The 16,651-nt window shown below is 45.9% G+C and overlaps 1 protein-coding gene across 4 annotated transcripts in view; it reads right to left on the minus strand.

Annotated features, from left to right (window-relative positions):
- Positions 1–16,651, minus strand: part of LOC119972303 (KH domain-containing, RNA-binding, signal transduction-associated protein 3-like) — a 246,043-nt gene that overhangs the window by 210,993 nt on the left and 18,399 nt on the right. For 2 of the 4 annotated variants that reach the window (XR_005462031.1, XM_038808791.1), the window contains exon 2: positions 12,227–12,319. The exons of 1 other annotated variant lie outside the window; for it this stretch is intronic. Coding sequence is in view for 2 of the 3 variants with exons in the window: in XM_038808791.1 (XP_038664719.1) it covers positions 12,227–12,319 (93 nt within the window). In the remaining variant the exon portion in view is untranslated. The remainder of the gene's footprint in view (positions 1–12,226; positions 12,320–16,651) is intronic. One more of the 4 variants, XM_038808792.1, reaches the window with a different exon arrangement.

Here is a 16,651-nt window from a genome sequence, read left to right on the forward strand (position 1 = left end):
GTGACATCAGCTGACGCACCGGCGCATGCGCGAACCGGCGAAGGCCTTTCGGCCAGCCCCGACGGCGGCCGGCGGGCGTCAAAGGCCGTTTGCGCCAGTCGGTGTGGCGGCAACCACCCCAGCGCGGGCCTAGCCCCCAAAAGGTGCGGGGAGGCCCGACACCGGAGTGGTTGGCGCCACTCCGCTACGCCGGGACCCCCTGCCCCGCCGGGTAGGGGAGAATCCCGGCCCTGATGTCTGGCTGGGCCCTCTCCCGTCGGTTGTGGGGCACATTGGTTGTGGGCCAATCTCTCCTGCAGGGGCACGGAGAGGACATTATTAGCTATACGCGTTACGCAGAGGTGGTGTGTCTGGTGCAAACTCACCAAAGCGGCCTGCACAAAGGTCAACAACCTCCACTGGGTGCCAGCCCTCCTGGCCACACTCCGAGCTGACATCCGCTGTCACTTCCTTCCAGACAGCGACGGCTGTCCCTCTTGGACCCCCCTGAGGGAAACAGGGGATGCCGCCTGGCCTCCAACACATCTAACAGTTATCCCAGATTGGCATTGCCAAAGCCATGGGGCTGGTCTCCGTGGCAGCACTGCGAGCAGAGTGGGCTTGGCTGTGCAGGAGCAGTTTAAGTGCTGCTCTACCTGGTTAGCGGGGGGCTGGTGAGCACGGTCCTAAGTGAATCAGCCGGCGAAACATGATTTGTGGCGTGAATCCCGTGGGGCCTTGTTAAGAGGTAAGTGGACCAATTAATGTTTTATCGTGGTGACGGCCTTGCCAGGCTGAGCGTCGGACAGCTCGCGGGATTTCACGCTTGGTATCATACTTTAAAACATTTCCATTAAATCGCGCCCTTTGTATTAAGCGGTATCTGCAGTTTACTAATTTTTATGAACTCAGCAATGTCATTCTTTTCCTTTCCAACTTCTACTATTTGAAGCATGTTCTGTTGAAGTTCAAGATTTCTCTTAGATGCTTCCTCTGCTAACTACAGCATACAGTTTTTCCAGATGCTTCTTTTCACCATTTGTCCTGATCAGCCTTCAGTCTTTCCAGGTCAACGACTTTATTCTTCATCAAAAAGAGAAACAGAACCAGAGAGGATTAACAAAACCTTCCAGGCCTTCTACCAAGTGCTGTACACCTCAGAGCCCCCAACGGGGAAGGCTGGGATGAACCGGTTCCTTGATGGACTGGACATACCAGTCGTGGGAGAGGGCAGAAAACGGGACCTGGAAGCACCACTAGCACTGGGAGAGATCATGGAGAGCATTAGCTCCATGCAGACGGGGAAGGCGCCGGGACCGGACTGATTCCCGGCGGATGTCTACAAAAAATTTGCGACAGCGCTGGCCCCGCACCTGCGGGAGATGTTCACAGACTCGCTAGCTAGGGGCACACTGCCACCCACGTTAGCACAGGCCTCAATCTCGCTGATACCCAAGAAAGACAAAGACCCAACGGAATGTGGGTCATACAGACCCATATCTCTGCTGAACGCAGATGCCAAAATACTGGCCAAAATCCTAGCCAAAAGGCTAGAAGACTGTGTACCTGAGGTGGTCACAAAGGACCAGACGGGCTTCGTCAAAGGTAGACAGCTTACCTCGAACATCAGGCGCCTGCTGAACGTGATAATGACCCCCTCCGGGGAGAGAACACAAGAGGTGATCGTCTCCCTGGATGCAGAAACTGCCTTCGACAGAGTCGAATGGAAATACCTCAGAGGTACTGGAGCGGTTCGGGCTTGGAACAGGGTTCACCGCTTGGGTAAAGCTCCTATACAACGCTCCCATGGCGAGTGTACGGACCAACAATACCAACTCCCAATACTTCCAGCTGCACAGGGGCACCAGACAAGGATGCCCACTGTCCCCGCTGCTGTTCGCACTAGCAATCGAACCGCTAGCAATCGCGCTCAGGGCAGCAAAAAATTGGAGGGGGATCCGAAGGGGAGGCAGAGAGCACAGAGTCTCACTCTATGCAGATGATCTGCTCCTCTACATCTCGGAACCACAAAGCAGCATGGACGGAATCATCGCGCTCCTGAAAGAGTTTGGAGCCTTCTCGGGCTACAAACTCAACATGAGCAAAAGCGAGATCTTCCCAGTACACCAGCAAGGGCACTAAAGGGGCTGCCGTTCAAACAAGCCCGACATAAATTCCGCTACCTGGGGATCCAAATAGCCCATGACTGGAAAGGGATCCACAAATGGAACCTCACCAGCCTGACGGAGGAAGTAAAAAAGGACCTGCAAAGATGGAACACACTCCCACTCTCCCTCGCGGGGAGAGTCCAGACGATCAAAATGAACGTACTGCCCAGGTTCCTCTTCCTGTTTAGATCCATTCCGATCTACATCCCCAAGGCCTTTTTCAAAGTGCTGGACAAACTTATCATGGCGTTCGTATGTGGGGGGGGGGGGGGGGGGGTGGGGGGTAAAAATGCAAGGATCCCAAAGAAGGTCCTACAAAAAACAAAATCCAGGGGGGGGGGGCTAGCTCTCCCGAATCTACAATTCTACCACTGGGCGGCAACAGCCGAGCGAGTAAGGGGATGTATCCAGGAGCCAGAAGCCGAGTGGGTGTGTGCGGAGGAGGCCTCCTGCATGGGGACCTCCCTCCGGGCCCTCGCCACGGCAGCACTCCCATCCCCAACCAAAAAACACTCCAGCAGCCCAGTGGTGACAGCCACCCTCCAATCCTGGAACCAACTGCGGCAGCAATTTGGCCTGACCAAAATGTCGGACAAGGCTCCCATCTGCAACAACCATAGGTTCACACCAGCACTGACTGACGCCACCTTCAAAAGGTGGAGGCAGGACGGGGGGGACACTGACAGTCAGGGACCTATACACGGACGACAGGATCGCAACACTGGATGAACTGACAGAGAAATTTCAGCTAGCTGGGGGGGGGGGGGGGGGGGGGAAACGAGCTACGGTACCTCCAGCTCAAAAACTTCCTACGAAAGGAGACCAGGACGTACCCACAACCGCCACGACAGACACTACTGGAAGACCTACTGGACGCAAGTATCCTAGAGAAAGGGAACTGTAGTGACTTGTATGACCGACTGGTAGAAAGGGACGACACTGTACTGGACGCAACAAGAAGGAAGTGGGAGGACGACCTGGGGACTGAGATAGGGTGGGGACTCTGGAGCGAAGCACTACATAGGGTCAACTCCACCTCCACGTGCGCAAGGCTCAGCCTGACGCAACTAAAAGTGGTACATCGAGCCCACTTAACAAGAAACCGTATGAGCAGGTTCTTCCCGGAGGTGGAGGACAGATGTGAACGGTGCCAAAGAGGCCCGGCCAACCACGCCTACATGTTCTGGTCTTGCCCCAGACTTGTGGAGTACTGGACAGCCTTCTTCGAGGCTATGTCCAAAGTGGTGGGGGTGAGGGTGGAGCCATGCCCGATAGTGGCGGTCTTCGGGGTTTCAGACCAGCCAGATCTATTCCTGGGGAGGAGGGCGGACGCCCTTGCCTTTGCCTCCCTGATCGCCCGCCGTAGAATCCTGTTTGGCTGGCGGTCAGCAGCACCGCCCAGAGCTGCAGACTGGCTGTCCAACCTCTCGGAATCTCTCCAAATGGAGAAAATCAAATTCACCATCAGAGGGTCGGACGACGGCTTCCACAGAACGTGGGAGCCATTCATGCAATTGTTCCGGGACCTGTTTGTGGCCAACGTACAAGAGGAAGAATAGTCGGGTGGCCAAGAATCAGGGGAAAATAGACGGGAATCGGGGGAAGGTGGCCGGTGGGGGGGGCGGAGGGCTAGCTAAGGCCCAAAACCAAACTGTAAATAAATGCCTATAAACATGTGCCTCGGCCATATTGGGGAATGTAAAATATGTATGCCGGCTAAAGGGGGGGCGGCCACAGTTGTTATTACAAAGATGCTTACCTGTAAATATATATGTTAATTTTTGCGTGTTTTTTTTTCTCTCTCTAATAAGTTGTAATTTGTTCAATATAAAACATGAAAACTCAATAAAAAACATTTATTAAAAAAAAAAGTGTGTGTTGCAAGTTTTTGGAAATCTTCTTTGAACTTTCTGAGTTAGCTCCCTTTCCTTTTCCATGAAGAGCTCTTTGTGTCTTTCAATGTTGGCCTTGAGAATGTCAATATTTGACATAACCTATTCATTCATTTGGCTTTGCATATTATGTCTCAAAATTATGCAATTTACCCAAATCTGTAAGCTGGGACTCTGGTGATCACTTATTTCTATTTCCTAGTGATCGCTTTCAAGCTTTTATTTTAGCTCTATTTATTTGTCCAGACATGAAACCGGTGATTCACCACCCAATGTAAAGTACCAATAGTGATGTGACACTCAAAAACCTTCAAAGCATTCAACCATAGCAACAAAACAGTCAATACTTTTGCTTCTGATCAAAGGGAAGTTTTCAATGGCTGTACTTCCTTCAACTTTCAGCTATCCTTGCTTCATTGCATGGTTTACTAATATCAGTTGCAACATTTCGCAAATGCTCAACCCCTGGATGGTAGAATCATTTATTTCAGTTATATAGAACGTGCAGTTCTATATAACTGATTAGGGCCATTCCCAGATGTTGAATTTAAGTTCCTCCACATGCTATCAACATGACGTTGCTTGGTTTCACAGCATCATTTTTCCTTGGGTAACCATTTTCTTTCAAATTTTCAGGCAACATCTTCTGTCTGAGCAGGATGATGTTACCTGTGGTGTGGTATCAAGCTTCAGATTTAGGTTTGTGGGTTATTTCTCACCCTGTTCCTGATCTGAATAATTGTGAGTAATATATGGTTCCTATGCCATATCCTCAAACTTGCCATCTGCCAGGTTTGGTTTATGTTCCTTCTCATTTGCCTTGTTGCTCTGCCTCTGATAACTCCTCCACCATTTTCTTTCTTTATTCTGCACATCCTTGCCCAGTGATGGGTTTGCCACAAGATCTACACTTTTGATCAATATGCAGGACATTTCCATCTATCTTGAACTTGTGGTCGCCCACAGCTCTTATTCATCTTTCTCTCTACCTGGTATGTATTCTTGTTGCTATTTCACTGCATCATATGGATGATAAGGGAATAGTGTAGATGGACTTTAGAGAGGTTTCACAGGTCGGCGCAACATCGAGGGCCAAGGGCCTGTAATGCGCTGTAATGTTCTATCAACCCTGAAGGGTAGCCATTTTCATAGAATTTATAGTGCAGGAGGCCATTCGGTCCATCGAGTCTGTACCGGCCCTTGGAAAGAGCACCCTATCTATGCCCACATATCCACCCTATCCCCGTAACCTTACTTAGCCTTTTTTGGACACAAAGGGCAATTTATCATGGCCAATCCACCTAACCTTCACATCTTTGGACTGTGGGTGGAAACCAGAGCGCCCGGAGGAAACCCTCGCAGGTACGTGGAGAACGTGCAGACTCCGCACAGACAGTGATCCAAGCCGGGAATCGAACCTGGGACTCTGGAGCTGTGAAGCAACTGTGCTGCCCAAGTAGTAGCACAGTAGTCAACATCTTCATCTGTCCACTGTGGCTTCATTTGTTCTGGTTGTATAAACAGCTAGCAATATGGTGAGATGGACATGCACAAGGTTCTTACTGGTTAAGACTATGTGTATGTCACGGTACGCAGAGCCCTAAAATTAGCTGCTCTACCAACCTCGTGTTTGCTCGAATTTACACTTGCGAGCTACATTTCTCAATCGAATTAAGAAATTGTCAACAGGCTCACCTAATATATTGGCAGATCCAATGGTTTGGCTTTGATGGAGATGGATGCTGAAATTCAGAAAGGTTTTTTCTGGGTTTATACTGCTATCTTCACGGATCTCCCAGCTATTAAACAGATATGGTCTGTTCACAAAATGATATAGCAGACGCTTCCCCTTCATTAGTGCCTTTTAAAATGCTACTAAATGTCAATCTGCACAATTTAAACACCTCCACAACATCGGCCTTCCAATTCACCCAGGAGCGGTGTATGAATTGCTTTGTCGGCTACACAGGCAGCTAAGCAAACCCCACCCCCCCAGGCCAGCAGCAGACACATGACACCCCGAGGCAAGGGAAGTGGACAGCAGCCACGAAGAGGACACAGCCTGCCTCGAGGTCCCCAGGAGAACAAGCAGAGGGATCATCTTCAAGACCAGCTGATGATCCAGAAGACTCTTGATTAACATTGGAGGAGGAGGAGGAGGAGGAGGAGCCATCAGATGTACTAGTCTCACATTCTAATTCCCGAAAGACATGCTCTTTTAAAATAAATTTAGAGTACCTAATTTTTTTTTCCCCCACTTAAGGGGCAATTTAGTGTGGCCAATCCACCTACCCTGCACATCTTTGGGTTGAGGGTGGGACCCACACAGACACGGGGAGAATGTGCAAACTCCACATGGAGTGAGAGACCCGGGGCCGGAATCGAACCCGGGTGCTCAGCGCCGTGAGGCAGCAGTGCTAACCACTGCGCTACCGTGCCGCCCCAAAAGATGTGTTTGTTAGGAAATTTGAACATCCTAAATTCTTCCTCAGTGTACCCGAACAGGCGCCGTCGTGTGGTGGCGAGGGGATTTTCACAATAACTTCATTGCAGTGTTAATGTAAGCCTACTTGTGACATCAATAAAGATTGTTATTATTTTAGTAGCAGCCAGCCAATTTACTCAGATTTTTCGTCGCTCTCTGGCACTGTTCAAGTTGATTTTTCCTCAATCTAATTCAACATTAAATCAGTTTAAAATGTTTGGGTTTTACTCAAGACACCTGCAGTTAGCAAGTTACATCTTTTGAATCACAATGGTTTTAAATAATCACATCATTTAGGCATTGTTTCTTGCATGCTGTACAAACAATGCATACCCGTACATAGGGAAGGAAGGAGACTGCAGAATATAATGTTACAGTTATAGCAAGGTGTAGAGAAAAGATCAACTTAATATGAGGTAGGCCCATTCAAAAATCTGATGGCAGTAGGGAAGAAGCTGTTCTTGAGTCGATTAGTACGTAACCTCACACTTTGGTATCTTTTTCCTGACAGAAGAAGGTGGAAGAGTGTATGTCCGGGCTGCGTGGGGTCCTTAATTATGCTGGCTGCCTTTCTGAGGCAGCGGGAATTATAGATAGAGTCAATGGATGGGAGGCTGGTTTCCGTGATGGACTGGGCTACATTCACGACCTTTCGTCGTTTCATGCGGTCTTGGGCAGAGCAGGCTCCATACCATGCTTTCTATGGTGCATCTGTAGAAGTTGATGAGGGTCGTCGGTGACATGCCAAACTTCCTTAGTCTTCTGAGAAAGTAGTCGTTGGTGGGATTTCTTAACTATAGTGTCAGCATGGGGGGGGACCAGGACAGGCTGTTGGTGATCTGTACACCTAAAAACTTGAAGCTCTCGACCCTTTCTACTTTGTTCCCATTGATGTAGGCAGGGGCATGTTCTCCACTACGCTTCTTGAAGTCGATGACAATCTCCTCCATTTTGTTGACATTGAGGGAGAGATTATTGTCGTCGCACCAGTTCACCAGATTCTCTATCTCATTTACTGTACTCTGTCTCGTCATTGTTTGAAATCCGACCCACTACGGTGGTGTCATCAGCAAATTTGAAAATAGAGTTGGAGGGGAATTTGGCCACATAGGTGTATAAGGAGTATAGTAGGGGGCTCAGAACACAGCCTTGTGGGGCACCGGTGTTGAGGATTATTGTGGAGGAGGTGTTGTTGCCTATCTTTACTGATTGGGGCCTGTGTGTTAGAAAATTCAGGATCCAGTCGCAAAGGGAGGAGCCAAGGCCAAGGAGTTTGGAGCTGAGTTTCATAGGAATGATGGTGTTGAAGGCTGAGCTGTAGTCGATAAATAGGAGTCTGACATAGGTGTCTTTGATATCTAGGTGTTCCAGGGTAGAGTGCAGGGCCATGGAGATGGCGTCTGCTGTGGACCTGTTGCAGCGGTAGGCAAACTGTAGTGAATCAAGGCAATCCGGGAGGCTGGAATTGATTTGTGCCATGACTAACCTTTTGAAACATTTCATGATGATGGATGTCAAAGCCACTGGACGATAGTCATTAAGGCACACTGCTCAAGACTTTTTTTTGGTACAGGGATGATGGTCGTCTTCTTGAAGCAGATAGGGACCTCAGATTGTTGTAAATAGAGGTTGAAGATGTATGCAAATACCCCCGCTAGCTAATCCGCGCAAGTCCTGAGTGCTCGTCCGGATACCCCATCTGGGCCAGTGGCTTTCAGTGGGTTGACCTTCTAGAAGGCTGCTCTGACGTCTGCAGTGGTGATCTCAGATACAAGTTCATCTGCGGCTTCTGGGGTGGAGGGCTCGCTCTCGCTGACCTCTTGCTCAAAGCGGGCATAGAATGCATTCAGCTCATCGGGGGGCGTTGGAGCCGACGATTTTACATGCCTTCATCTTGTAGCCCATTATGTCTTGTAGACCTTGCCATAGACGGTGGGGATCTGTGTAGCTATCCTGAGACTCAAGCTTGGTCCGGTACTGTCTTTTGGTATCTTTGATGGATTTCTTTAGATCATATCTGGCTTTCTTGTAGAGATCAGGGTCACCTGACTTGAACACCTCAGACCGAGACTTCAGCAAGCAGTGGATATCCCTGTTCATCCAGGGTTTCCGGTTGGGAAACACTCATATTTGCTTCCTTGACACACAGTCTTCTACACACTTACTAATGAAGTCAGTTACTGTAGTGGCGTACTCGTTCAGGCTGGTCGCAGAGTTTTTGAATACTGACCAGTCCACTGACTCTAAGCAGTAGGAGATCATCCGATTCCTCAGACCAACAATGCACGACTTTCTTTGACGGATTCTCCCACTTCAGTTTTTGCTTATAAGCCTGGAGCAGGAGTACAGCCTTGTGGTCAGATTTTCCAAAGTGTGGGTGGGTGATAGATCAGGAGGCATGTTTGATATTTGTGTAGCAGTGGTCCAGGATGTTTGGGCCTCTGGTGGAACAGGTAACTTGATCGCACGCTCGAGCTTGGCCTGATTGAAGTTCCCAGCTATAATGGACAAGGCCTCGGAATGTTTCGTTTCAAGGCTATTTGTGGTGGTGAATATTTCGTCCAGTGCAATTTTCACATTTGCATGAGGTGGGATGTAAACCGCCGTCAGGATAGCGGAGCTGAACTCCCGCGGAAGGCAGAAGGGGCGGCATTTTAGCGTCAGGTCTACTAGGTCCAGGGAGCAGTAACTCGCCAGTGTTGCTACATTAAAATTGCCTTTTCAGATAAAAAGTTATTAGAATGTGAAGTCTGTTTCATGGCCTACAATTGCATTTTAGATTCACCGAGTATAAGCAGCTCACTTTACCACAGATTTACCTGAGAAGTCGTGAAGGTTCCAATGCACAAATCTAAACCATAACGTGCAGTTTGTTGCAATTCCTGCATATTGCAATTTGTGAGGGCCCATTCAGTTAGGATGCTAACCGGAAATAATCACATTACCAATTTAGCAAAAATTTATACAGATACAAAAATATTAAACTATTGAACAGAAGCCAAACTGAAAGCCAATCTGAAAAAATATTAATCACATCGAATTTAAACATCCTGATCTGTAGAGTTCTTTGAAAAGTTAAAGAACCAATAAAAGGGTCAATTGGTGGATGATGGGGTGAAATTCTATTGCTTTAGACATTTGTTCATTAGTAATTACCTTGCAAAGGTTCATTAGCATTCCACCAACAGAACCTGAACAAATGTCTAAACTGAACAAGAGGAGATTGTTCTCTCTCCTTAAATAAATCTAGCGATTTGCTAGTCAAGAACACTAGTTAATTATCGCTGAACAGAGAAAGTGTCAATTGGTGCAAGCAGTAAAAAAATCATAAGATATTTAATGAAATCACCTATACACATGGATTTTGGTTAAAGCCTCTCTGCTACACAATGTAATGTTTAGTCCCTGCCCCAGTACAGGTCCAGCTCAACGCCCCACAGCAGAATGCACCCTAACAATGCCAAGATTTCAAATAATAAGCACTCACCCTGTTTCTGAGCACCTGGTAGTTCCAGTCACTGCTAGAAAATATGTCAAAAAATGTCCCCTGTAGACACACTGGTAACGGTGTAGATTTGACCCATTAGAACAAGACCTGGAAAGCTGCCGAAAGTTCCGTATGCTCATCTTGTCATTTCACAAATTCTCTGTTCGAGGCGTTTGCTGTGTTTTTCAACACAGTCAAGCATGTAAATGTATAATCATCTCTCTATTGTATGTAGCAGAGATGGCAAAATGTTTGTCTGTGATGGGAGTGCTTGGAAAAGAGGGAATCATCAAATCACTGCAACTATCAGTGGGGAAAATGCCATTCCACATCAAAGTAGATGGCACCAACTAGTACATTTTTTTCCTTGTTCAGAACATGCAAAGCCCTGAGCTCTCCCAGTTGTCTTCTGCACAATGTATCACTTATCACCCTGATCTGCTAGTTCCATTTGTCCCACAAAATTAATCATTCAAATTCTCAAATCCTGTTCAATGCCATTTGAACAATCTGCACCAGCCATAGATTCCTAAATCTTCTGATTATTTGTTTTTCTACCTACACCTCCACTAGTATTGGAGGCCATTCCCTGTTCTATCACACTCCGCTTTGGAAGTATCCCATCTCAAAAGCCCATTAGACTCATGTCTTTAAGCCATTCCTTCACTTCCTCCCTCTTGGGATTTTTCCTGTTCAGAGTTCACCTCTGCCACCACCCATGAAATAAATTGTTGGGACATTGCTTTTGCAATAAATGTCATATGACATGTTGTATGTCATATAAATAAGTGCAAGGTGGAGTGCATTCTTGGGTATTCACAAGTTTTATTTTTAAATATCTGGCCTCGACCCAGACCACATTTTATCTGAGCCTAGCGTTAGGACCACTTACAAGCAATAGATCTGTAGTCCTGTCGCTTCCAGTCATGAATGAGAGTCGACAATTAAACAACTAACCGGAGGAGGAGGCTCCAAAACTATCAGCATACTCAGATGAAGGAGCCTAGTATTTCAGCACAAAAGGCAAGGCTAAAGAATGTGCAATCCCCTTGTGCCAGTGGCATCCTTCAGAGGTCACCCACTCATAGATGCCAGTTTTCAGACAACCTGATTCACTCCAAATGCACCCAAGAAACCGATGAAGACACTGCACTGGATACAGCCAGCAAAGGATGTGGGACCTGACAATATCCTGACTATTGTGTGTAGGACTGTGCTCCAGAACTAGCCATATCCCTGCAATACAGCTACAATATTGGTATTCACCCGACAATTTGGAAAAGCAGCAGCTATGTTCTACTCACAAAACCCTGGACAATTAAAACTATTAATGCAGAAAAGCAAGGGATAATCTAAAATATAATTCCTAAATTGGAAGAGGGCTCATTTCAATGGGATAGGAAGGGACACACATGGTAAAATGGAACAACGAACAATGGGTGATCTTGAAGGAGGAGATGCTGGGGTACAGTCTAGGTACATTACTAGAAAGGCAAACGGTAGGGCAACTAAAACCAGGGCTTCTTGGATAATAAAGGAGATAGAGAATATGAAGAAACATGAAAAATGTACAATGTATGTCAGGTGAATTTACAAGTGAGAAATAGGGCAAATATCATAGGTTGAGAGGAGAAGTGAAAAAGAAAGCTTGAGAGGAGAAGAAGATAGCAAGAACATGGGAATAGAATGGCAGTCAATATAAAAGGTAAACAAAAATACTTGCATGTAAACAGTAAGCAGGTAGTGAGAGGTGGGGTGGATCCTACTGCAGTCAAAGAGGGTGATATATGCTCAGAGGTACAGGGCAAGATGTTTCCTTCTCTCCACATCACATTAAGACCTCCAGTGTACTGTTACAAAACATTGGTGCTTGAGCTCTCATGTCCGGCCACTCCTTAAAGTACAACAGCCCAGACTGACTTTTTAAAATAACTTTCACCACTTCAAACAGCCAGCATGCTCCATCCCTTAAAGAGGTATAGGCTGCTTTGATTAAGTTTAACCATTTGTGATATCTGGACCCCTAATGAACAATGTATTTAGCAGTGACTGCACAAGATCAGTAATTTAAGATACCAAGCAGCATAAATTTGATGTGTTGCTTCAATTGCAATGAATAGGTGCATGCTGTGACCTCACGCCTGTGTTCTGGGGTCACCAAATTTAAAACTTGCTCGGACTTAAGAGTTAAACAGATTTTTTTGTTTACACATGCCTTTCACTAAGAATTTCAGACCGGATTCAGTTGAATGCAAAATCCTACTTTCAGATAAAGGCTTAAATCCATCGACTTTTTCCAGTGTCGATCCTTTAAGAAAGAAGCAGAAACATGAAGGATCGCGTTAGATGAATTATTCAAATCAATCTTCATAAATTAACATCATGGATAAATCTCAGATTCAGTCATTTTTGATTCAGGAACGAAAGTATTTTCAACCCTGACTGCTAAAATTGATACAATGATTTTAAAGCAACAATAGATTCATCAAGCATTTTCACCCACAGTTATTTTATTCTCCCAGCTATGCTGATGCTTGGAAGCTTTTTTACTGAACATTTTTCGTCAGAAAACATGGAGAAACAAAAGAAATGAAAGACTCAAGACAAAGGACGAGATTGGGGACGGTGGGTATGGGCGGCATGATAGCACAGTAATTAGCATTGTGGCTTCACAGTGCCAGGGTTCCAGGTTCGATTCCCGGCTTGGGTCACTGTCTGTGCGGAGTCTGTAGGTTCTCCCCGTGTCTGCGTGGGTTTCCTCCGGGTGGTCCGGTTTCCTCACACAAGTCCCAAAAGATGTGCATGTTAGGTGAATTGGACATTCTGAATTCTCCCTCTGTGTACCCGAACAGGCACTGGAATGTGGTGACTGGGGGCTTTTCACAGTAACTTCATTGCAGTGTTAATGTAAACCTACTTTTGACAATAAAAGATTATTATTATTAAGACAGGGAGACATAAGTGTCATCTGTTCACTTCCGCTGCCTGCTACAAGTTTGCAAAATGCTAGGCAAATTAAGGCAGTTTAGTGCTCATATATGAGAGCAGCCCAGAGAAAAAATATCTAGTAACCAGCACCATCAAAAGGCTGTCTCGTGCTCATAAATGGGAGCTGCCCAGAGAAAAAATAAAAATGGTGTCCTGATATCTCTCAACACTGAGGAGTTCCGGTGAACAAAGCTCCTCAGTGCAGAAAATGGGGCTGTGCGGCCTCTGCCGTGTATTCCCCACTGAGGTCCCCTATTTAACCCAAGTGATGTTAGATCAGGGGTGGGCAAACTACGGCCCGCGGGCCGCATGCGGCCCGCCAAAGGTATTTCTGCGGCCCACCAAGTCATTAAAAAAAAAAAAATAATTTTTAAAAAAAAAATTTTTTTTTTTTTTTTTTAAATTTTTTTTTAAGGTTAATGGGGGGGGGGCTGTTGGGTTACTTACTGGTATAGGGTGGATACGTTGACTTGAGTAGGGTGATCATTGCTCGGCACAACGTCGAGGGCCGAAGGGCCTGTTCTGTGCTGTACTGTTCTATGTTCTATATGAGGCGCCCAGAATCATAACCGGGTGAAGTAATTATTTTACTTAATATACTATGCGGCCCTTTGTGAATTGTGAATTTCTGAATGTGGCCCTTGCACGGAAAAGTTTGCCCACCCCTGTGTTAGATAGTGTTGTGTTTCTCGGTGCTGAGTGTGTCAGGAAACACGCAACTAAACGCTTTCGCTATGGGACTTGGTTCCCATTTTGTTAAATCACGCCATATATAAATTATAGAATTTACAGTGCAGAAGGAGGCCATTCGGCCCATCGAGTCTGCACCGGCTCTTGGAAAGAGCACCCTACCCAAGGTCAACACCTCCACCCTATCCCCATAACCCCACCCAACACTAAGGGCAATTTTGGACACTGAGGGCAATTTGTCATGGCCAATCCACCTAGCCTGCACATCTTTGGACTGTGGGAGGAAACCGGAGCACCCAGAGACCTTGGGACAGAGAGAAGTAGACCTTGGAAAATAGGCAACAGGTTTAGATAGGATCTGGATCGGCACAGGCTGGGAGGGCCGAAGGGCCTGTTCCTGTGCTGTAATTTTCTTTGTTCTTTGGAAGAAACCCACGCACACACAGGGAGGATGTGCAGACTCCACACAAACAGTGACCCAAGTCGGAATCGAACCTGGGACCCTGGAGCTGTGAAGCAATTGTGCTATCCACAATGCTACCGTGCTGCCCACAATAAAAGTGGATCTATTGTACTCCCTTCTTTAAAAACAAAAACCAGGAGATGGCAAAACACAAATCACAGGGATGAATGACATTATCAGGGGAGTGAGACAGATGCCAGAGAAAGTAGAAAATTAAAAAGAGCCAATCTTAAAATTATGAAAATTGACAATATACCATGAACTCTTTACATACAAAAACTCCAATAATAAAGTTTTAGAAAAACATTTTAAAATTGTCAAGGAAGTGAGCATTAAGCTTTTACAACATGGAAAGCGGCCCTTCAGCCAATTGTGCCCACGCGACCATCAAGCACCCATTTACTGTAATCCCATTTTCCAGCACTTGGCCCAGAGCCTTGTATGCTATGGCATTTAGAGTGCTCATCTCAATACTTAATGTTGTGAGCGTTCCTACCTCTACTGCCTGAAAGCAGAGAGTTCCAGATTCCCACTACCCTCCTCTGGTTAACATTTTTTGGAGTGTGATACATGAACAGAAACATGATTTCAACATTTAGTACAAGAGAGTGAGGCATTAACTCGGAAACTACAAGCTGTAGCGAAGAAAATGCTTCAACATGATTCAGTACATTGTCCAAGTTATACACACCAGACTATCAAATGCCATCTAAAAGAACACAGAGCTCATACTAGTCATGCGTCACAAATTGACCTAATACTTTGAGGAGATAAATAAAATGAATGAAGTCTATTCAGTTGAATTTCACAAAGTGAAACTTAGATAAAATTCCTCAAGATCTTTAAAGGCAGCCAAGGATCAAAGAATAGCAAATCGTTTATCTGGCAATAAATGTAGTAAGTGGAAAAGGTTGATGAAGTGACTACTGAAATCCTGCAAGGATTCATTGTTGTTCACATGATTAATGAGCAATACTAATAATCACTACTTAAACTGCTGAATTTTCTGACATTTATCATATGTGGTGAGATTATAAAATCTTCCCACCAGGCCGATCGTGAGTCACTCGACTTGCTCTGCCCACTCAGAGGGAGAGATCAGATCTGAATATTTAAATGAATCTATTCAGTGGCACTCAGGACTCACGAGTCAAGCCTGGGAGTCCTCTCCAGGACCCAATTTGGTACTGGTCCACACAAACATGGACCAGACGTAGCAGCACCTGGAGGTGGGGGCACAAGATCAGGGCTGTCAGACAAAATGGCGGCCAGATCTGCGAGGAGCCTTTCCTGCTGGCGAGTTTCGGAAGAGCTAAGTGCACCCTCAGTGGAGAATCTCCGGAGGCCAAAGAAAAATGGCAAAGTGCCATTGGATAGTGGGATTTTTCTCGATGGTGCAGCCATTGAGAAATACGCCGGTAAATGCACCGTTCAGCGGACTTTAACTTTAGTCCGCTGAATGCGCCCTATTTGTTTGGTCATATTTTGATGGTTTTTAAAAACTTTCCAATCCTCTGGCTTACTACCTTTTCTAAATTTGTTTTTTTTTCAGTTTAACACTATCTTTAACTTCCTTGGTTAGCCATAGTTGATTTATCCCCTTCCTTTTCCTCACTGGAAAACCTCAGTTGTGAGTCAAACTATTTTCATTAGTGTCTGCCATTGCTGATTAACTGTTTTTTCTGCTAAACACCTTTTCCAGTCCACTCAGGCCAACTCTGCCCTCATACCGTTGTACTTACCCTTATTTAAGTTTCTGACCCAAGTTTCTCACTTGCAAACAGGCTGCTAATTTCTACCATGTTATGGCCACTGTTTCCTAGTGAAGTGTTTTTCAAACTCCCCCCTCCAGACTCACTTTTGCCAACTAGCTGACCGTTGGGACCCACTGGATGGTCAGCGGAGACACAATGGGCTGAGGGGCCTCCTTCTGTGCAGTAAAACTCTCTGGCTCTACGAAAGTAGAAAAGGTATTCAAAGTTTCGAAGGGCGCAAGCAAGTCGATGTTTGAATTATGGAAAGAAACAAAATTTACATTTTGCTTTTGCTAGCACCATCACAACAACTAGACAAGTGCAAAGTAGTTTGCAGCCAATGAAGTTCAATCACTGCTGGAATGCTAATCTATGCACAGCAAACCCCCACAAACAGTGATGTGATAAGGACCAGATAATTTTTTTGTGATGTTGATTAAGGGATAAATGTTAGTTCGGACATCGGGGATAACTTCCTGCTCTTAGCAATGTAGCCCTATGGAATCTTTTACATCCACATGAGAGGCAGAGCCTCAATTTAAAATGGCATCTGGAAAATAACATTTCTAACAAGGTAGCTCCCCGTCTTGCAACTTTTTCAGTGACTTCTTCCTTTTGTTATTTCTTGCCTCCACCCATATGGATTCTACAATTTTCGATCCAAGATCAATTCTTGCTATTGTACTTTTCCACTTTGTGCTAACAAAGCTACCCCAAAACCCTTCCCTTCCTGCCTGCCCTTGTG

The sequence above is a fragment of the Scyliorhinus canicula genome, chromosome 10 (assembly GCF_902713615.1).
Source record: "Scyliorhinus canicula chromosome 10, sScyCan1.1, whole genome shotgun sequence".
Classification (NCBI taxonomy): Eukaryota; Metazoa; Chordata; class Chondrichthyes; order Carcharhiniformes; family Scyliorhinidae; genus Scyliorhinus; species Scyliorhinus canicula.